Source organism: Ranitomeya imitator, chromosome 4, assembly GCF_032444005.1.
Source record: "Ranitomeya imitator isolate aRanImi1 chromosome 4, aRanImi1.pri, whole genome shotgun sequence".
NCBI lineage: Eukaryota > Metazoa > Chordata > Amphibia > Anura > Dendrobatidae > Ranitomeya > Ranitomeya imitator.
Genome location: NC_091285.1, coordinates 688,974,000 through 688,997,434, shown reverse-complemented (window position 1 = coordinate 688,997,434; position 23,435 = coordinate 688,974,000). Strand labels below are relative to the sequence as shown.

General features: G+C 40.3%; 1 protein-coding gene across 1 annotated transcript in view; it reads left to right on the top strand.

Annotated features, from left to right (window-relative positions):
- The first annotated feature begins 9,004 nt into the window (after window positions 1-9,004).
- Window positions 9,005-23,435, top strand: part of LOC138677363 (uncharacterized protein PF3D7_1120000-like) — a 76,054-nt gene continuing 61,623 nt past the window's right edge. The window contains exon 1 of the mRNA XM_069767431.1: window positions 9,005-9,145. Within this exon, the coding sequence (XP_069623532.1) occupies window positions 9,067-9,145 (79 nt within the window). The 5' untranslated portion in view covers window positions 9,005-9,066. The remainder of the gene's footprint in view (window positions 9,146-23,435) is intronic.

Genomic DNA, 23,435 nt, shown 5'->3' with positions numbered 1-23,435 from the left:
ACGCAAGAACCGTCTCCATACTGACAGCTAGGGAGCAGTGTATTCTGCTGCCTCACCACCAGGGGGCAGCATGAGGCCGAGCGCCACAATTTACGCCCACGTTACAGGAAAGATATAGCTCAAACCCAACTCTTCATACCTACAATACCCATTATGCACCAAACCTGTGTCAGGACGTCTGAGAGATTAAGGAATCGCCTTCTGCATGTCTGCTACAGCATAAAGAGTAAAGTCCAAGGGCAATTTTCTTTCTATTTTTCCAACTTCACCGAGTTCTTTTTCTGTACGTGGTGCCCTTTAAAGGAATCAGTCAGTAGGATCATGCCCCCTAAACCAACTACATGGGCGGCAGATTACAGTAAGATGAATAAGATGATACATTGATATCTGCAATTCGATTTCTTATTCCAGAGAAATACACAGATTATTTTTTTTAACCAGTCAAAAATTATAGATGACTCACTTGCCATAAACTTTATTGCAACTCACATACAACTGCAACACTGTGCTCAACGTATCTGAAAAAGTAGAGCAACATCACAGCATGGACTTGTGGGGCTGATATTTAAAGTTGTGACTTGTTTAAGAATAACAACTTTAATACTGCCCCTATGTGCAAGAATATAACTACTATAATACTGCCCCTATGTACAAGAATATAACTACTATAATACTGCCCCTATGTACAAGAATATAACTACTATAATACTGCCCCTATGTACAAGAATATAACTACTATAATACTGCTCCTATGTACAAGAATATAACTACTATAATACTGCTCCTATGTACAAGAATATAACTACTATAATACTGCCCCTATGTACAAGAATATAACTACTATAATACTGCCCCTATGTACAAGAATATAACTACTATAATACTGCCCCTATGTACAAGAATATAACTACTATAATACTGCCCCTATGTACAAGAATATAACTACTACAATACTGCCCCTATGTACAAGAATATAACTACTATAATACTGCTCCTATGTACAAGAATATAACTACTATAATACTGCCCCCATGTACAAGAATATAACTAATACTGCCCCTATGTACAAGAATATAACTACTATAATACTGCTCCTATGTACAGGAATATAACTACTTAATACTGCCCCTATGTACAAGAATATAACTACTATAATACTGCTCCTATGTACAAGAATATAACTACTATAATACTGCCCCTATGTACAAGAATATAACTACTATAATACTGCTCCCTATGTACAAGAATATAACTACTATAATACTGCCCCCTATGTACAAGAATATAACTACTATAATACTGCTCCTATGTACAAGAATATAACTACTATAATACTGCTCCTATGTACTAGAAGATAACTACTATAATACTGTCCCCTATGTACAAGAATATAACTACTATAATACTGCCCCTATGTACAAGAATATACCTACTATAATACTGCTCCTATGTACAAGAATATACCTACTATAATACTGCTCCTATGTACAAGAATATAACTACTATAATACTGCTCCTATGTACAAGAATATAACTACTATAATACTGCTCCTATGTACTAGAATATAACTACTATAATACTGCTCCTATGTACTAGAATATAACTACTATAATACTGTCCCCTATGTACAAGAATATAACTACTATAATACTGTCCCCTATGTACAAGAATATAACTACTATAATACTGCCCCCTATGTACAAGAATATAACTACTATAATACTGCCCCTATGTACAAGAATATAACTACTATAATACTGCTCCTATGTACAAGAATATAACTACTATAATACTGCCCCCTATGTACAAGAATATAACTACTATAATACTGCTCCTATGTACTAGAATATAACTACTATAATACTGCTCCTATGTACAAGAATATAACTACTATAATACTGTCCCCTATGTACAAGAATATAACTACTGTAATACTGCCCCCTATGTACAAGAATATAACTACTGTAATACTGCTCCTATGTGCAAGAATATAACTACTGTAATACTGCTCCTATGTACAAGAATATAACTACTATAATACTGCCCCTATGTACAAGAATATAACTACTATAATACTGCCCCCTATGTACAAGAATATAACTACTATAATACTGCCCCTATGTACAATAATATAACTACTATAATACTGCCCCTATGTACAAGAATATACTATAATACCGCTCCTATGCACAAGAATATAACTACTATAATACCGCCCCTATGTACAAGAATATAACTACTATAATACCGCCCCTATGTACAAGAATATTACTACTATAATACTGCTCCTATGCACAAGAATATAACTACTATAATACTGCTCCTATGTACAAGAATATAACTACTATAATACTGCTCCTATATACAAGAATATAACTACTATAATACTGCCCCTATATACAAGAATATAACTACTATAATACTGCCCCCTATGTACAAGAATATAACTACTATAATACTGCCCCTATGTACAAGAATATAACTACTATAATACTGCTCCTATGTACAAGAATATAACTACTATAATACTGCCCCCTATGTACAAGAATATAACTACTATAATACTGCCCCTATGTACAAGAATATAACTACTATAATACTGCCCCATGTACAAGAATATAACTACTATAATACTGCCCCCTATGTACAAGAATATAACTACTATAATACTGCTCCTATGTACAAGAATATGACTATAATACTGCTCCTATGTACAAGAATATAACTACTATAATACTGCCCCTATGTACAAGAATATAACTACTATAATACTGCTCCTATGTACAAGAATATAACTACTATAATACTGCCTCTATGTACAAGAAAATAACTACTATAATACTGCTCCTGTGTACAAGAATATAACTACTATAATACTGCTCCTATGTACAAGAATATACAGTGGGGCAAAAAAGTATTTAGTCAGTCAGCAATAGTGCAAGTTCCACCACTTAAAAAGATGAGAGGCGTCTGCAATTTACATCATAGGTAGACCTCAACTATGGGAGACAAACTGAGAAAAAAAATCCAGAAAATCACATTGTCTATTTTTTTAACATTTTATTTGCATATTATGGTGGAAAATAAGTATTTGGTCAGAAACAAAATTTCATCTCAATACTTTGTAATATATCCTTTGTTGGCAATGACAGAGGTCAAACGTTTTCTGTAAGTCTTCACAAGGTTGCCACACACTGTTGTTGGTATGTTGGCCCATTCCTCCATGCAGATCTCCTCTAGAGCAGTGATGTTTTTGGCTTTTCGCTTGGCAACACGGACTTTCAACTCCCTCCAAAGGTTTCTATAGGGTTGAGATCTGGAGACTGGCTAGGCCACTCCAGGACCTTGAAATGCTTCTTACGAAGCCACTCCTTCGTTGCCCTGGCGGTGTGCTTTGGATCATTGTCATGTTGAAAGACCCAGCCACGTTTCATCTTCAATGCCCTTGCTGATGGAAGGAGGTTTGCACTCAAAATCTCACGATACATGGCCCCATTCATTCTTTCATGTACCCGGATCAGTCGTCCTGGTCCCTTTACAGAGAAACAGCCCCAAAGCATGATGTTTCCACCACCATGCTTTACAGTAGGTATGGTGTTTGATGGATGCAACTCAGTATTCTTTTTCCTCCAAACACGACAAGTTGTGTTTCTACCAAACAGTTCCAGTTTGGTTTCATCAGACCATAGGACATTCTCCCAAAACTCCTCTGGATCATCCAAATGCTCTCTAGCAAACTTCAGACGGGCCCGGACATGTAATGGCTTAAGCAGTGGGACACGTCTGGCACTGCAGGATCTGAGTCCATGGTGGCGTAGTGTGTTACTTATGGTAGGCCTTGTTACATTGGTCCCAGCTCTCTGCAGTTCATTCACTAGGTCCCCCCGCGTGGTTCTGGGATTTTTGCTCACCGTTCTTGTGATCATTCTGACCCCACGGGTGGGATTTTGCGTGGAGCCCCAGATCGAGGGAGATTATCAGTGGTCTTGTATGTCTTCCATTTTGTAATTATTGCTCCTATGTACAAGAATATAACTTCTATAATACTGCTCCTATGTACAAGAATATAACTACTATAATACTGCCCCTATGTACAAGAATATAGCTACTATAATACTGCCCCTATGTACAAGAATATAACTACTATAATACTGCTCCTATGCACAAGAATATAACTACTATAATACTGCTCCTATGTACAAGAATATAACTACTATAATACTGCTCCTATATACAAGAATATAACTACTATAATACTGCTCCTATATACAAGAATATAACTACTATAATACTGCTCCTATGTACAAGAATATAACTACTATAATACTGCTCCTATGTACAAGAATATAACTACTATAATACTGCTCCTATGCACAAGAATATAACTACTATAATACTGCTCCTATGTACAAGAATATAACTACTATAATACTGCTCCTATATACAAGAATATAACTACTATAATACTGGCCCTATGTACAAGACTATACTATAATACTGCCCCCTATGTACAAGAATATAACTACTATAATACTGCCCCTATGTACAAGAAAATAACTACTATAATACTGCCCCCTATGTACAAGAATATAACTACTATAATACTGGCCCTATGTACCAGAATATACTGTATTTTCCCGACTATAAGACGCCTCTTTCCCCCCCCCCCCCCCAAAAAAGGGGGGAAAATGGGGGGTGCGTCTTATAGTCGTGATGCAGGCTTACCGGCAGAGGTGTGGCGGCGGCAGAGGTGCGGGGATGAGGAGGCGGTATGGCGTGAGCGGGGTCGCTTCCACAGGTGAGGTAATGCAGCAGCCCAGTAAGCAGCAGAGGCGGGTTAATTACCGGTTTATCGGTGGCGGTGGCCATCTTCCTGAGGCCGCGCGTGCGCAGATGGAGTGCTCTGCTTCCCGGGGCATCAGGAAAATGGCCGAGGGAGGCCGCGCGTGCGCAGATGGAGATCGCGGCGGCCATTTTCCTGAAGCCGAGTTCGCAGATTTAGATCTTGACTTCAGGAAATTGGCCGATGCTATCTCCATCTGCGCACGCGCGGCCCTTTTCCTGAAGCCCCGGGAAGCGGAGCACTCCATCTGTGCACACGCGGCCTCAGGAAGATGGCCACCGAGAAAACGGTAATTAACCCGGCTCTGCTGCTTACCGGGCTGCTGCATCACCTCACCTGCGGAAGGAGCCTGCTCACGCCAAACCGCTTATTATCCCCGTACCTCTGCCGTCGCCACACCATTGCTGCAACCCCCCCATGGAGACCAGGCCGTGGCGTCGCCCACCTAAGCAGGAAGGGACCCTGCTCACGTGCACTCTGTACCGCATCACCCCACCTCTGCTGACACCATGCCTCCTGTGACCCTGCTCTGCCACCGCTAGCCATCAGGTAAGATACTGTAAATTCGGACAATAAGACGGACCCCTATCTTATAAAAAATCTTTATTTCTGCAATTTTCACCCCAAATTTGGGGTGCGTCTTATGGTCCGGTGCATCTTATAGTCTGAAAAATACGGTAACTACTATGATACTGCCCCTATGTACTAGAATATAACTACTATAATACTAATCCTATATACAAGAATATAACTACTATAATACTGCCCCTATGTACAAGAATATAACTATAATACTGCCCCTATATACTAGAATATAACTACTATAATACTGCTCCTATTTACATGAATATAACTACTATAATACTGCCCCCTATGTACAAGAATATGACTGCTATAATACTGCCCCTATGTACAAGAATATAACTACTATAATACTGCCCTTATGTACAAGAATATAACTACTATAATACTGCCCCTATGTACAAAAATATAACTACTATAATACTGCTCCTATTTACATGAATATAACTACTATAATATTGCCCTATGTACAAGACTATAACTACTATAATACTGCCCCCTATGTACAAGAATATAACTACTATAATACTGCCCCTATGTACAAGAATAGAACTACTAGAATACTGCTCCTATTTACATGAATATAACTACTATAATACTGCCCCCTATGTACAAGAATATAACTACTATAATACTGCCCCCTATGTACAAGAATATAACTACTATAATACTGCCCCTATGTACAAGAATAGAACTACTAGAATGCTGCTCCTATTTACAAGAATATAACTACTATAATACTGCCCCTATGTACAAGAATATAACTACTATAATACTGCCCCTATGTACAAGAATATAACTACTATAATACTGCTCCTATGTACAAGAATATAACTACTATAATACTGCCCCTATGTACAAGAATATAACTACTATAATACTGCCCCTATGCACTAGAATATAACTACTATAATACTGATCCTATATACAAGATTATAACTACTATAATACTGCCCCTATGTGCAAGAATATAACTACTATAATACTGCCCCTATATACTAGAATATAACTACTATAATACTGCTCCTATTTACATGAATATAACTACTATAATATTGCCCCCTATGTACAAGAATATAACTACTATAATACTGCCCCTATGTACAAGAATATAACTACTATAATACTGCCCCTATATACTAGAATATAACTACTATAATACTGCTCCTATTTACATGAATATAACTACTATAATACTGCCCCCTATGTACAAGAATATAACTACTATAATACTGCCCCTATGTACAAGAATATAACTACTATAATACTGCTCCTATTTACATGAATATAACTACTATAATACTGCCCCCTATGTACAAGACTATAACTACTATAATACTGCCCCCTATGTACAAGAATAGAACTACTATAATACTGCCCCTATGTACAAGAATAGAACTACTAGAATGCTGCTCCTATTTACATGAATATAACTACTATAATACTGCCCCTATGTACAAGAATATAACTACTATAATACTGCCCCTATGCACTAGAATATAACTACTATAATACTGATCCTATATACAAGATTATAACTACTATAATACTGCCCCTATGTGCAAGAATATAACTACTATAATACTGCCCCTATATACTAGAATATAACTACTATAATACTGCTCCTATTTACTTGAATATAACTACTATAATACTGTCCCCTATGTACAAGAATATAACTACTATAATACTGCCCCTATGTACAAGAATATAACTACTATAATACTGCCCCTATATACTAGAATATAACTACTATAATACTGCTCCTATTTACATGAATATAACTACTATAATACTGCCCCCTATGTACAAGAATATAACTACTATAATACTGCCCCTATGTACAAGAATATAACTACTATAATACTGCTCCTATTTACATGAATATAACTACTATAATACTGCCCCCTATGTACAAGACTATAACTACTATAATACTGCCCCCTATGTACAAGAATATAACTACTATAATACTGCCCCTATGTACAAGAATATAACTACTATAATACTGCCCCTATGTGTAAGAATATAACTACTATAATACTGCCCCTATGTACAAGAATATAACTACTATAATACTGCCCCTATGTACAAGAATATAGCTACTATAATACTGCTCCTATGTACAAGAATATAACTACTATAATACTGCTCCTATGTACAAGAATATAACTACTATAATACTGCCCCCTATGTACAAGAATATAACTACTATAATACTGCTCCTATGTGCAAGAATATAACTACTATAATACTGCTCCTATATACAAGAATATAACTACTATAATACTGCCCCTATGTACAAGAATATAACTACTATAATACTGCCCCTATGTACAAGAATATAGCTACTATAATACTCCTATGTACAAGAATATAACTACTATAATACTGCTCCTATGTACAAGAATATAACTACTATAATACTGCCCCCTATGTACAAGAATATAACTACTATAATACTGCTCCTATGTACAAGAATATAACTACTATAATACTGCTCCTATGTACAAGAATATAACTACTATAATACTGCTACTATTTACATGAATATAACTACTATAATAGTGCCCCTATGTACAAGACTATAACTACTATAATACTGCCCCCTATGTACAAGAATATAACTACTATAATACTGCCCCTATGTACAAGAATATAACTACTATAATACTGCCCCTATGTGTAAGAATATAACTACTGTAATACTGCCCCTATGTACAAGAATATAACTACTATAATACTGCCCCTATGTACAAGAATATAGCTACTATAATACTGCTCCTATGTACAAGAATATAACTACTATAATACTGCTCCTATGTACAAGAATATAACTACTATAATACTGCCCCCTATGTACAAGAATATAACTACTATAATACTGCTCCTATGTGCAAGAATATAACTACTATAATACTGCTCCTATATACAAGAATATAACTACTATAATACTGCCCCTATGTACAAGAATATAACTACTATAATACTGCCCCTATGTACAAGAATATAACTACTATAATACTGCCCCTATGTACAAGAATATAGCTACTATAATACTGCTCCTATGTACAAGAATATAACTACTATAATACTGCTCCTATGTACAAGAATATAACTACTATAATACTGCTCCTATGTACAAGAATATAACTACTATAATACTGCCCCCTATGTACAAGAATATAGCTACTATAATACTGCTCCTATGTACAAGAATATAACTACTATAATACTGCCCCTATGTACAAGAATATAACTACTATAATACTGCTCCTATGTACAAGAATATAACTACTATAATACTGCTCCTATTTAGATGAATATAACTACTATAATACTGCCCCCTATGTAGTAATAGTATGGTGGCTTCTCGTGTTTTGCGGTTTTATCTCCTGCAGTGTGTTTTGGTGCCGGTGACTCCTCTTTCCTGTACATTTCTATGACTGCATTTCGGCTCCGTGTTTGTATGTGGACGCCTCAGGCGTGGGCCGGCTTTAGCAATGTCTACCGTGCAGCTTCTTCCCCCTCCTCCTCCTTCCTCTTTCTTTCTAGACTTCTTGTTTCTAGGAAACCCATAGTACACAGTTCCTGTATATCCGGCGTCTCTGAGAAGCGGCCCTGCTGCCTTCCCGGTATCATGTCAGATGTGGCTCCGCCGTCCTTGTCTTCTGCCCCCTCAGTCCGCGCTCCTCGTCCTCCGCAGCACAGGGATGGGGGTAATCCACTTTCATTTACTTTGTTTTATTCTCTTACTTAGAAATGTGATGACTGTTTCGATGTAAGTGATGATGGATGTTTTTCTGTAAAAGTGTGAAGCGCTGTGACCTCTGAACCACAATCGCAGCAGATTCTCGTTTTCAGGATGATTTTCTTGAAATATAGAAATAAAAATAACAGAAATTTAATTTCTTCTATTGGACTTTAAAGTTGAAACTGACCATTAGATGGCAGTGTTTCTCCTTAAATGCATGTGGGCTGTTTGCATTTTTTTATCCTTCCCAATTTTGACGCCCCCCTCTAATCTCTTATAGATATTTTCATCCTGCGCCCCTGTTTCATGAACTCCCCCACCATTACTCCAGCTCTACCTGCCTGATAGGACAGGATAATCTATTTCTACTGCTTTACCTCTGATTAGCATGATGAGACATGCATTGGTCATCCTTGCTAAGACCGACAAGTTTTGCACTCAGATGTGTTTGTTGAACATCGGTGTTTTATTTGGCTGCGGTTTTTATGACTGTGCTAGAAATCCACCATTCATCCCCCACTGATTCTTTTCATCAGAACGATCCTTCATATATGTCACGGTTCATGGGGAGGATACCTTTATCATCCCCACCACTCTCTCCAGTTTGTCATGAACCGGGGTTGTTTGGTTGCCCCTGGTTCTTTCTGAAGGAGATTTATCTATATGCCTCTTCCCGGTTCCAGTTTGGAACTTGCAACTCTCTGGCGCCACCCGTTACCCTCAGGTCAGTCGGGGTACTGCACCTAGGGTAATTAGTCACCAGAAAGGCTGCCCTCCTTTGTACTGGCTAAGGGGCACACTGCAGCAAGGGCGATATAACTACTCCCACTCAGGCGGGAACAATAATTATCATATCCCCCGGTCACTACAAAGCCTCCCAATCGCACAGGACAAATTCTGCTGCCACCAGCTCCAATTTCTTAATTATTAACGGGTCCAGAGCCAACCCTGATTAGTAGCGTAATTCACTTCAGAGGACGTGACAGTACGTTATAGAGCAGGGAGAGACAAAGCTAGTACTGTAGTTTTATATTTTACTCCATAAAAGGTAGGCAGTGTTTACAGAGGTATAAAAAGATAGTATAAAGAAGTCAAATATCATATGTACAAATACAATTACAAATGAAATGGGATTAAAGTTGAAAAACACTTACATTTCGTTATGTCATATCAGCTTATGGCTGGCTGTGGGGGAAGGGCGAGCATATATCTAGATGCATCACCCCTGTATAGCAGCTAGACCCCAGACAAGGACACGTGAAGACTGCTGCTTCACTCACTTATTTCCTAGCCTAAATCCTAGGCACTCCCCCTGTGGTGATCTCACTTAGAGGCTGAAACCTCCCCTTTACTTAGTTATGGCCACCATTTTTATGCCTAGCTCACTGTATGAATTTCATATACGAAAGACACAGTTATCAGGAGGTGCACCACGTTGGGGTGATTCTTTTAAGTGTAAACACGGCGTAATTACCTGACCCGCTTACGGTGAAACCCACTGTCTGCACTTTTTGGGTTTACCGTCTAGCGATTTCAGGGATTTCTCTCGATGGACATCCGGAATATATAATCCTTATATCTCTAGCCCTGTGCCCTGATCGATGCCAATATATATAACCTTAAAAGCACAATAGAAGCCCATGCTTTATGTACCAGTTTTAACCAGTACCAGGTGGGAGGGGGGAATGAGTAGTGTAGGGAGACTTGTCTGCCACAGCGCGGAGCTGTATAAATTCTTGAGGGAGGGGGGAAATGAGGGGTTTTGGATTACATACACCGGCAGAGGGAGAAAGAGTGGCTTAGAAATCCAGATTTGTGTTGGCATTACACACTCAAACAGCATGGGAAGAGGGGACAGAAAGGCCCACATCGTGTCTGAAACGCCATGGAACTTTTAGGTAGATACTCAAACATGGCATAGTTACATTATCGTGACAATATCTGCCTCTGTTACTTTTATCAAAACAATTTTTTTGCATCCTCTGAATTTTTTATTAGAACAATTCTTCACATCATCCTGTGATTCTTTCAAGTGAATGACTCTTACTCCTGCTTCTCTGACCTTTATCAGCCCAATTTTTCATATCCTACTTTTTTCATGACAACAATTTTTTTGTTAGAACTATTCACATACTCCTCAGACTGTTTTATCAGAATGATTCTTCACATCCTCCTCTGATCCCTTTTCTCAGGACAATTCTTCACATCTTGTTTTGATCCTTTAGGGCAGTGGTGGGGAACCTTCAACCCGCAGTAACTTTTCATGTGACCCGCAGGCAGGTCCCCAGAGTCCCCAATTCTTGGGCGGCAGCAGTATCCTGCCAGCTCTTTAATAACCGCCAAGTGCATGGCATGCAGCGTACATTATAGAACGCTGCCTACCGTGCACACGAATGATGATGTCGTCTGCGTGGGTGGGGTTAGCACCCAACACTCTCCCGTCCTCCTGTCCCAGAAGAGCTGCTGAGTCCAGAGCGATCTCTGTGCCAGCAGCTCTGTGCCTTCCCAGGGATCTCTGTGCCTGCAGCTCTGTGCTTTTCTACTGATATGTGCACCCCTGTGATCTATGTGCCCCCCCCAGCTATGCAGCTGTGTGCCCCCGCATTATCTCTGTGCCCCCCAACTATATGCCATCCTGTGATCTCTGTGCCTCCCGGCTATGTTCCCCATATGATCTGTGCCCACCGTGTCATCTCTGTGGACCCAACTATGTGCCACCCGTGATCTCTACCCCATAGCTATATGTCCCCCTGTGATCCCTGTTCCCCTCAGCTATGTTCCCTTGTGATTTTTGTGCCCTCCAGCTAAATGCCCCCTGTGCCCTCCAACTTTGTACTCCCCTGTGATCTCTGTGCACCCAGCTATGTGCACCCCTGTGATATCTGGCTCCCAGCTTTGTTCACACTGTGATCTATGTGCCTCCTTCTATGTACCCCCTGTGATATTTGTGCTCCCATGTGATCTGTGATCTCTGTCCCCTCCAACTATGTGCCCCTCGGTGATCTCTGAGCCTCCCACCCCAGTGATCTATGTGCTTTCCCAGCAATGCTTGCCCCCCCAGTGCTGTATATCCCCCTCCCCCAGTGCTGCATTTACCCCAAAAGTGCTGTATATCCCCCTGAGTATTGTATATTCCCCCACCTGTGATATATTTACAGTGGGGCAAAAAAGTATTTAGTCAGTCAGCAATAGTGCAAGTTCCACCACTTAAAAAGATGAGAGGCGTCTGTAATTTACATCATAGGTAGACCTCAACTATGGGAGACAAACTGAGAAAAAAAAATCCAGAAAATCACATTGTCTGTTTTTTAACATTTTATTTGCATATTATGGTGGAAAATAAGTATTTGGTCAGAAACAAAATTTCATCTCAATACTTTGTAATATATCCTTTGTTGGCAATGACAGAGGTCAAACGTTTTCTGTAAGTCTTCACAAGGTTGCCACACACTGTTGTTGGTATGTTGGCCCATTCCTCCATGCAGATCTCCTCTAGAGCAGTGATGTTTTTGGCTTTTCGCTTGGCAACACGGACTTTCAACTCCCTCCAAAGGTTTTCTATAGGGTTGAGATCTGGAGACTGGCTAGGCCACTCCAGGACCTTGAAATGCTTCTTACGAAGCCACTCCTTCGTTGCCCTGGCGGTGTGCTTTGGATCATTGTCATGTTGAAAGACCCAGCCACGTTTCATCTTCAATGCCCTTGCTGATGGAAGGAGGTTTGCACTCAAAATCTCACGATACATGGCCCCATTCATTCTTTCATGTACCCGGATCAGTCGTCCTGGCCCCTTTGCAGAGAAACAGCCCCAAAGCATGATGTTTCCACCACCATGCTTTACAGTAGGTATGGTGTTTGATGGATGCAACTCAGTATTCTTTTTCCTCCAAACACGACAAGTTGTGTTTCTACCAAACAGTTCCAGTTTGGTTTCATCAGATCATAGGACATTCTCCCAAAACTCCTCTGGATCATCCAAATGCTCTCTAGCAAACTTCAGACGGGCCCGGACATGTACTGGCTTAAGCAGTGGGACACGTCTGGCACTGCAGGATCTGAGTCCATGGTTGCGTAGTGTGTTACTTATGGTAGGCCTTGTTACATTGGTCCCAGCTCTCTGCAGTTCATTCACTAGGTCCCCCCGCGTGGTTCTGGGATTTTTGTTCACCGTTCTTGTGATCATTCTGATCCCACGGGGTGGGATTTCGCGTGGAGCCCCAGATCGAGGGAGATTATCAGTGGTCTTGTATGTCTTCCATTTTCTAATTATTGCTCCCACTGTTGATTTCTTCACTCCAAGCTGGTTGGCTATTGCAGATTCAGTCTTCCCAGCCTGGTGCAGGGCTACAATTTTGTTTCTGGTGTCCTTTTACAGCTCTTTGGTCTTCACCATAGTGGAGTTTGGAGTCAGACTGTTTGAGGGTATGCACAGGTGTCTTTTTATACTGGTGCCATTACTACAGGTAATGAGTGGAGGAAAGAGGAGACTCTTAAAGAAGAAGTTACAGGTCTGTGAGAGCCAGAAATCTTGATTGTTTGTTTCTGACCAAATACTTATTTTCCACCATAATATGCAAAAAAAATGATAAAAAAACAGACAATGTGATTTTCTGGATTTTTTTTTCTCAGTTTGTCTCCCATAGTTGAGGTCTACCTATGATGTAAATTACAGACGCCTCTCATCTTTTTAAGTGGTGGAACTTGCACTATTGCTGACTGACTAAATACTTTTTTGCCCCACTGTAGCCCCCAGTGATGTATGTGACCCCACCAGTGATTTATATTCCTCCCGGGACATATATACCCCCATTGCTGTCTGTGTTTCCTAGTGATGTATATTCCCCCCAGCCTCCCCAGTGATGAATATGTTCCAGCATCTCCTGTGATGTCTATGCTTCCTCAGCCCCTCTTGTAATTTATATGACCCCAGAATGTCCTGTGATGCATATATAGCAGTCTCAATGTTTCCTATGTTATGTATGTACAGCAGTCCCAGCTCCTATGTGATGTATATACAGCAGTTCCAGCGTCTCCTGTGTGATGTATACAGCAGTCCTAGTGTCTCCTGTGTAATGTATATACAGCAGTCCCTGCGTCACCTATGTGATGCATATACAACAGTCCCTGTGTCTGCTATGTGATGTATATACAGCTGTCTCAGCATCCTTTATGTAATATAGATATAGCAGTTCCAGCGTCTCCTGTGTGATGTATATACGGCAGTCCTAGCGTCTCCTGTGTGCTGTATACACAGCTGTCCCTGCCTCTCCTATGTGATGTATATACAACAGTCCCTGTGTCTCCTATGTGATGTACAACCCCTGGCAAAAATTATGGAATCACAGGCCTTGTAGGATGTTCACTCAGTTGTTTAATTTTGTAGAAAAAAAGCAGATCACAGACATGGCACAAAACCTAAAATAATTTCAAATGGCAACTTTCAGGCTTTAGGAAACATTAATAGCAATCAAGAACAAAAAATCTGGTAGTCAGTAATGGTTACTTTTTTCAACCAAGCATAGGGGGAAAATTATGGACTCGCTCAATTCTGAGGAAAAAATTATGGAATCACCCTGTAAATTTTCATACCCAAAAATAACACCTGCATCACGTTAGATCTGTTCGTTAGTCTGCACCTAAAAAGGAGTGATCACACCTTGGAGAGCTGTTGCACCAAGTGGACTGACATGAATCATGGCTCCAACACGAGAGATGTCAATTGAAACAAAGGAGAGGATTATCAAACTCTTAAAAGAGGGTAAATCATCACGCAATGTTGCAAAAGATGTTGGTTGTTCACAGTCCGCTGTGTCTAAAATCGGGACCAAATACAAATAACATGGGAAGGCTGTTAAAGGCAAACATACTGGTAGACCAAGGAAGACATCAAAGCATCAAGACCAGAAACTTAATGTAATATGTCTCCAAAACAGGAAATGCACAACAAAACAAATGAGGAACGAATGGAAGGAAGCTGGAGTCAACATCTGTGACCGAACTGTAAGAAACCACCTAAAGGAAATGGGATTTACATACAGAAAAGCTAAACGAAAGCCATCATTAACACCTAAACAGAAAAAACAAGGTTACAATGGGCTAAGGAAAAGCAATGGTGGACTGTGGATGACTGGATGAAAGTCATATTCAGTGATGAATCACGAATCTGCATTGGGCAAGGTGATGATGCTGGAACTTTTGTTTGGTGCTGTTCCAATGAGATTTATAAAGATGACTGCCTGAAGAGAACATGCAAATTTCCAGTCATTGATGATTTGGGGCTGCATGTCAGGTAAAGGCACTGGGGAGATGGCCGTCATTACATCTTCAATAAATGCACAAGTTTATGCTGATATTTTGGACACTTTTCTTATCTCATCAATTGAAAGGATGTTAGGGGATGATGAAATCATTTTTCAAGGTGATAATGCATCCTGCCATAGAGCAAAAACTGAAAACATTCCTTGAAAAAAGACACATAAGGTCAGTGTCATGGCTGCAAATAGTCCGGATCTCAATCCAATTGAAAATCTTTGGTGGAAGTTGTAGAAAATGGTCCATGACAAGAATCCAACCTGCAAAGCTGATCTGGCGACAGCAATCAGAGAAAGTTGGAGCCAGAATGATGAAGAGTCCTGTGTGACACTCATTAAGGGTATGTTTCCACTTTCATGAAACGCTGCGTGTTTGACGCTGCATAGAGCCGCAGCGTCCAGATGTTACAGCATAGTGGAGGCGATTTCATGAAATCCCGTCTCCACTATTCATTAAAAGACGCATGCGGCAGACCCGCGGAGACGGCCATGCGGCGCGTCTTTTCAGAACGCAGCATGTCCTTACAATGCTCAAATAACGCATGAACAATGCAGGTGACCTGCCAGTGATCTCAGGTGCAGATTTTACCTGCGTAAAATCCTGACCAAATCCTGATACAATCCTGAACGTGGACATACCCTTAGTCCAGGCCTTAGAGACTGCAAGCTGTGATAAAAGCCAGAGGTGGTGCAACAAAATACTAGTGATGTGTTGAAGTTTTTTTTCTGTTTGTTTGTTTTTCATGATTCCATATTTTTTCCTCAGAATTGAGTGATTCCGTAATTTTTCCCCTATGCTTGGTTAAAAAAAGTAACTATTACTGACTACCACATTTTTTGTTCTTGATTTCTTTTAGTGTTTCTTAAAGCCAGAAAGTTGCCATTTGAAATGACTTTAGTTTTGTGCCATGTCTGTCATCTGCTTTTTTTTCTACAAAGTTAAACAACTAAATGAACGTCCTCCAAGGCCGGTGATTCCATTATTTTTGCCAGGGGTTGTAAATACAGCTGGCTCAGCGTCCTCTATGTGATATAGATATAGTAGTCTCAGCATCTCCCATGTGATGTATATACAGCTGTCTCTACATACAGTAGTCCCAGTGTCTCCTATGTGATGTATATGATTTACAAAAGTTATGACAAAAATTTGCTGCTCTCCTGGCCGATAGAAACATGGAAAAGCAGCTGTGAGAAGCAACATGATCAGTATCACCTAACATCACAGCTGCACCAAATAGAAGCAGCTCCAGCCATCACATTAACCCTTTAAGCCCCAAGAGTGGTTTGCACGTTAATGACCGGGCCGATTTTTACAATTCTGACCACTGTCCCTTTATGAGGTTATAACTCTGGAACGCTTCAACGGATCCTGATGATTCTGACATTGTTTTCTCGTGACATATTGTACTTCATGGTAGTGGTAAAACTATTTTGATATTACCTGCATTTAAATTTGGCGCATTTAAATTACCTGCACGGAAATTTGGCGAAAATGTTGAAAATTTCTCAATGTTCCAACTTTGAATTTTTTTGCCCTTAAATCACAGAGATATGACACACAAAACTTAATAAATAACATTTCCCACATGTCTACTTTACATCAGCACAATTTTGGAACAATTTTTTTTTTTAGGGAGTTATAAGGGTTAAAAGTTTAAAAGCAATATCTCATTTTTACAACACCATTTGTTTTTAGGGACCACATCACATTTGAAGTAATTTTGAGGGGTCTATATGATGGAAAATAACCAAGTGTGACACCATTCTAAAAACTGCACCCCTCAAGGTGCTTAAAACCGCATTCAAGAAGTTTATTAACTCTTCAGGTGTTTCACAGGAATTTATGGAATGTTTAAAAAAAATGAACATTTTAACTTTTTTACACAAAAAATTTTCTTCAGCTCCAATTTGTTTTATTTTACCAATGGTAACAGGAGAAAATGGACACCAAAAGTTGTTGTACAATTTGTCTTGAGTACGCCGATACCCCATATGTGGGGGTAAACCACTGTTTGGGTGCATGGCAGAGCTCGGAAGCGAAGGAGCGCCATTTGACTTTTCAATGCAAAATTGACAGGAATTGAGATGGGATGCCATGTTGCGTTTGTTGAGCCACTGATGTGCCTAAACATTGAAACCCCCCACAAGTGACGCCATTTTGGAAAGTAGACCCCCTAAGGAACTTATCTAGATGTGTGGTGAGCACTTTGACCCACCAAGTGCTTCACAGAAGTTTATAATGCAGAGCCGTAAAAATAAAAAATCATATTTTTTTACAAAAATTATCTTTTCGCCAATTTTTTATTTTCCCAAGGGTAAGAAGAAATTGGACCCCCAAAGTTGTGCAATTTGTCCTGAGTACGCTGATACCCCATATGTGGGGGTAAACCACTGTTTGGGCGCATGGCAGAGCTTGGAAGGGATGGAGCGCAATATGACTTTTCAATTCAAAATTGACCGGAATTGAGATGGGACGCCATGTTGCGTTTGGAGAGCCCCTGATGTGCCTAAACATTGAAACCCCTCCCAAGTGACACCATTTTGGAAAGTAGACCCCCTATGGAACTTATCTAGATGTGCTGTGAGAGCTTTGAACCCCCAAGTGTTTCACTACAGTTTATAACGCAGAGCCATGAAAATAAAAATTCTTTTTTTTTCCCGCAAAAATTATTGTTTAGCCCCCAGTTTTAAAAATAAATAATAAATCTTTATTTTTATATAGCGCTAACATATTCCGCAGCGCTTTACAGTTTGAACACATTATCATCGCTGTCCCCAATGGGGCTCACAATCTAAATTCCCTATCAGTATGTCTTTGGAATGTGGGAGGAAACCGGAGTACCCGGAGGAAACCCACGCAAACACGGAGAGAACATACAAACTCTTTGCAGATGTCCTGGGTGGGATTTGAACCCAGGACTCCAGCGCTGCAAGGCTGCAGTGCTAACCACTGCGCCACCGTGCTGCCCATTTCTATTTTCCCAAGGGTAACAGGAGAAATTGGACCCCAAAAGTTGTTGTCCAATGTGTCCTGAGTACGCTGATACCCCATATGTTGGGGGGGAACCACCGTTTGAGAGCATGGCAGAGCTCGGAAAGGAAGGAGCGGCGTTTGGAATGCAGTCTGCAGGCGTCACATTGCGTTTGCAGAGCCCCTGATGTACCTAAACAGTAGAAACCCCCCACAAGTGACCCCATATTGGAAACTAGACCCCCCCAAGGAACTCAATTGTATTGAGGCCCATTCAGACAGGTAAGCATCTCTGCCTGTTTTTGGTGTGTTTTCTTGAATTTTTCTTTTTTTGTTGTTTTTCATCTAGATGTGTTGTGAGAACTTTGAACCTCCAAGTGTTTCACAACAGTTTATAACGCAGAACCGTGAATATAAAAAATCATTTTTTTTCCACAAAAATTATTTTTTAGCCCCCAGCTTTGTATTTTCCAAAGGGTAACAGGAGATATTGGACCAAAAGTTGTTGTCCAATTTGTCCTGAGTACGCTGATACCACATATGTGGGGGGGAACCACCGTTTTGCCGCATGGCAGAGCTCGATGGGGAAGGAACGCCGTTTGAATTGCAGACTTAGATGGAATGGTCTGCAGGCGTCACATTGCGTTTGCAGAGCCCCTAATGTACCTAAACAGTAGAAACCCCCCACAAGTGACCCCATATTGGAAACTAGACCCCCCAAGGAACTTATCTAGAGGTGTTGTGAGAACTTTAAACCCCCAAGTGTTTCACTAGAGTTTATAACGCAGAGCCGTGAAAATAAAAAAATCATTTTTTCCCACAAAAATGTTTTTTAGCCCCCCAAATTTTTATTTTCCCATGGGTAACAAGAGAAATTAGACCCCAAAAGTTGTTCTCCAATTTGTCCTGAGTACGCTGATACTGCATATGTTGGGGTAAACCCCTGTTTGGGCACACGGGAGAGCTCGAAAGGGAAGGAGCACTGTTTTACGTTTTCAACGCAGAATTGGTTGAAATTGAGATCGGACGCCATGTCACATTTGGAGAGCCCCTGATGTGCCTAAACAGTGGAAACCCCCCAATTATAACTGAAACCCTAATCCAACCACACCCCTAACTCCAATACACCCTAATCCCAACCATAACCCTAACCCTTATCCCAACTGTAAATGTAATCCAAACCCTAAATCTAACCCCAACCCTAACCCTAATAGGAAAATGGAAATAAATACATTTTTTTAATTTTATTATTTTTCCCTAACTAAGGGGGTAATGAAGGGGGGTTTAATTTACTTTTATAGCGGGTTTTTTAGCGGATTTTTTTGATTGGCAGCCGTCACACACTGAAAGACGCTTTTTATTGCAAAAAATATTTTTTGCGTTACCATATTTTGAGAGCTATAATTTTTTCCATATTTTGGTCCACAGAGTCATGTGAGGTCTTGTTTTTTGCAGGACGAGTTGACGTTTTTATTGGTAACATTTTCGGCATGTGACATTTTTTGATCGCTTTTTTTCCGATTTTTGTTAGGCAGAAAACCAGCAATTCATGAATTTCTTTTTTTTTTTTTGGGGGGGGGGGGGGAGGAGGGGAACATTTATACCGTTCCACTTTTTGGTAAAATGGATAAAGCAGTTTTATTCTTCGGGTCAGAACAATTACAGCGATACTTCATTTATATCATTTTTTATTTTTGTCGCTTTTATACGATTAAAACTATTTTATAGAAAAAATAATTATTTTTGCATTGCTTTATTCTGAGGACTAACTTTTTTTAGTTTTTTGCTGATGATGCTGTATGGCGGCTCGTTTTTTGCGGGACAAGATGACGTTTTCAGCGGTACCATGGTTATTTATCTCCCTCTTTTTGATCGCGTGTTATTCCACTTTTTGTTCGGCGGTATGATAATAAAGCGTTGTTTTTTGCCTCATGGTTTTTTTTTACGGCATTCACTGAAGGGGTTAACTAGTGGGACAGTTTTATAGGTCGGGCCGTTACGGACGCGGCGATACTAAATATGTGTACTTTTTTTTATTAAGATAAAGAAATGTATTTATGGGAACAATATTTCTTTTTGAGGAATTTTTTTTATTTTTTTTTTACACATCTAAATATATTTATTTTTACTTTATAACGTTGTCCGGGGGGGGGGGGGGGGGACATCACACTATAGGGTCAGATCGCTGATCTCATACTTTGCACAGCATTGTGTCAGATCAGCGATCTGACAAGCAGGGCTGCAGGCTTTCCGTCTCCTGCTCTGAGCAGGCGCTTGTAAGCCACCTCCCTGCGCTACCCAGAAGTAGCCCCGTGGCTATTTTGGAGTCGGGGCCTGCAGGGAGGAGACGCTCGGTACAAGGTGAGCATATCGCTTTGTACCGAGGGTCTCAGGGAAGCATGCAGGGAGCCCCCTCCCTGTGCGATGCTTCCCTATGCCCCCGGAACGCTGCGATCATGTTTAATCGCAGTGTTTCGGGGGTTAATGTGCAAGGAGCGGTCCGTGACACATAGCGCTCCTGGCACATAGTGCTGGATGTCAGCTGCGATAGCTGACACCCGGCCGCGATCCCCTTGTGAGTGCGGCCAATGCATATTACGTACTATCCCATCACTGGGAATTAAGTCCCAGGTCACCTCGACGGGATAGTATGTCATATGGGATTAAGGGGTTAACTGTGAGTTACCGTAATTAATAGTTTGACTAAATATACTGGGGTAATTTTCAAGGTGATCATTTTTTTGTGGCCACTGAATGATGGTAGAAATTTCCAAATGGCCCCGGCTGAAAAAGGGTTCCCCACCCCTGCTTTAGGGGGTATGCACAAGTTCAGGAAGTGGCAGCGCTTTGGACTCTACGTCTAAGTCTGCTACGTCCAAAGTGCTGTCGTCTATTGATCGCAGGTGAATCTCCTGTGTTCATTGAACCGTGCAGATTCACCGCGTCCAAAACATTGTACGGGTGAAATTTACGCTAGCTTCCACAAGATAAATAGACATGCTGCTGTCTGGAAAGACGCACCGCTTGTCTGTCTCCGTGGGCGTCTGTGCAAACATAGTGGGCATGGGATTTGTTGAAATCCCATCCACTGTGCTGTAACATCTGGATGCTGTGGGTTAGACGCTGCACGAGTACTGACCGTGCACCTACTCTTCGTCAAAGGCTCTACTCATCCACTTTTGATCTATTTATTAGACTTTTTCTTTAAATTCTACTCTTATCCCTTTCTTAAGAATTCATTTTATCTTCCTCCTCTGATCTGTCAAACTGAATCATAATGTCTTTCATCAGAATAATTTTTCACATCCCCATTTAAGTTTTTTATTTTAATTATTTTTCACACCCTTCCCTGATCCCTTTCATTAGAATGATTCTTCACATCTTCCTCTGTTCCCTTTTATGAAACCGATTCTTCACATCCTCCATCGATCCTTTCAGCTGTATGATTCTTCACATCCGTCTCTGATGCTTTCACCAGAACAAATTTTTACATCTTTCTTTTATTCTTTTAGTAGAAAATTTATTCATATCACCATTTGATTCTTTTGTCTGAATGATTATTCACATCCTCCCCTGATCCCTTCCATCAAAATGATTTTTTGTCTTCAACCAATCCTTTTTTCCATGTAATTCTTCACATCTTATCCTTTCATCAGAAAAGTTTTTTACATCCTCCTCCTATCCTTTTATTATTCCTAACATCCCCATTTGGAATGATTCTTCATGTCCTCCTCTGATCCCTTTTATCAGACCGATTCTTCACATCATCCACCAATCCTTTCATCTGCATGATTATTCACATCATCCTCTGTTGCTTTTCACATTTTCCTCTTCATACTTCTAGTAGAACTTCTGTTCACATCTTCATCTGATCCTTTCATATGAACGATTCGTCACGTTCTCCACTGATCTATTCCAAGACAAATTTCTGTCCAAAGTATCTCTTTTCTTACTATTCATGGTTTACTCTCCATCCCACAACTCAAGTAAACACCACAAGGTTGAGAGTTGATGAAACCCTGGCCCCGACTAGTCTGGCATCAATGACTATGCTTCATTGGAAGTGTCTCCTTAAGCTGATTTGGCACTCTCCGCAAGGATTGATGTTCCCCCTTAGACCTCTACTGAGGGATTATGAAGACAGGGTCTTCAGAAAGCTGGGTAACATGGTACTACACTGTGTTCCAAATTATTATGCAAATTGGATGTAAGTGTCATAAAAATTTAATTGTTTTCTTTTTCAAATAAACTTGTGGATGGTATTGTGTCTCAATGGATCACTGAAATCAATCTTAAACACATGTGATGATTAGTTTTCCAGGTGATTGTAATTAAAGGAAAACTACTTAAAAATGATGTTCCGCATTATTAAGCAGGCCAAAGGTTTCAAGCAATATGAGAAATAAAAAGGATCTCTCTGCTGCTGAAAAACGTTAAATAGTGCAATGCCTTGGTCAAGGTATGAAAAAATTAGATACCGTATATACTCAAGTATAAGCCGACCCGAGTATAAGCCAACCCCCCTAATTTTGCCACAAAAAACTGGGAAAACTAAGGCTAGGTTCACATTGCGTTAGGGCAATCCGTTTAGCGCATTCGCTAGCGGATTGCGCTAACGCAATGTCCCGAAAGGGATCGCGTTTGGCGATCCCGCTAGCGTAGATACCCGATCTGCGCTAGCGAGGAACGGACCTCAGACGCTGCAAGCAGCGTCCAAGGTCCGTCCGAAACTAACGGGACATCGCTAGCGCATGCCAAAAATGGCATGCGCTAGAGATCCGTTAGCACATTGCAGTCAATGGGTGCGCTAACGGATCCGTTTAATTGCGACAATTGCGCCATGTAAAGGAGTCCGCTAGCGGACACTCATTAACACAATGTGAACCTAGCCTTAATGACTCTAGTATAAGCCTAGGGTGGGAAATGCAGCAGCTACCGGTAAATTTCAAAAATAAAAAATAGATACCAATAAA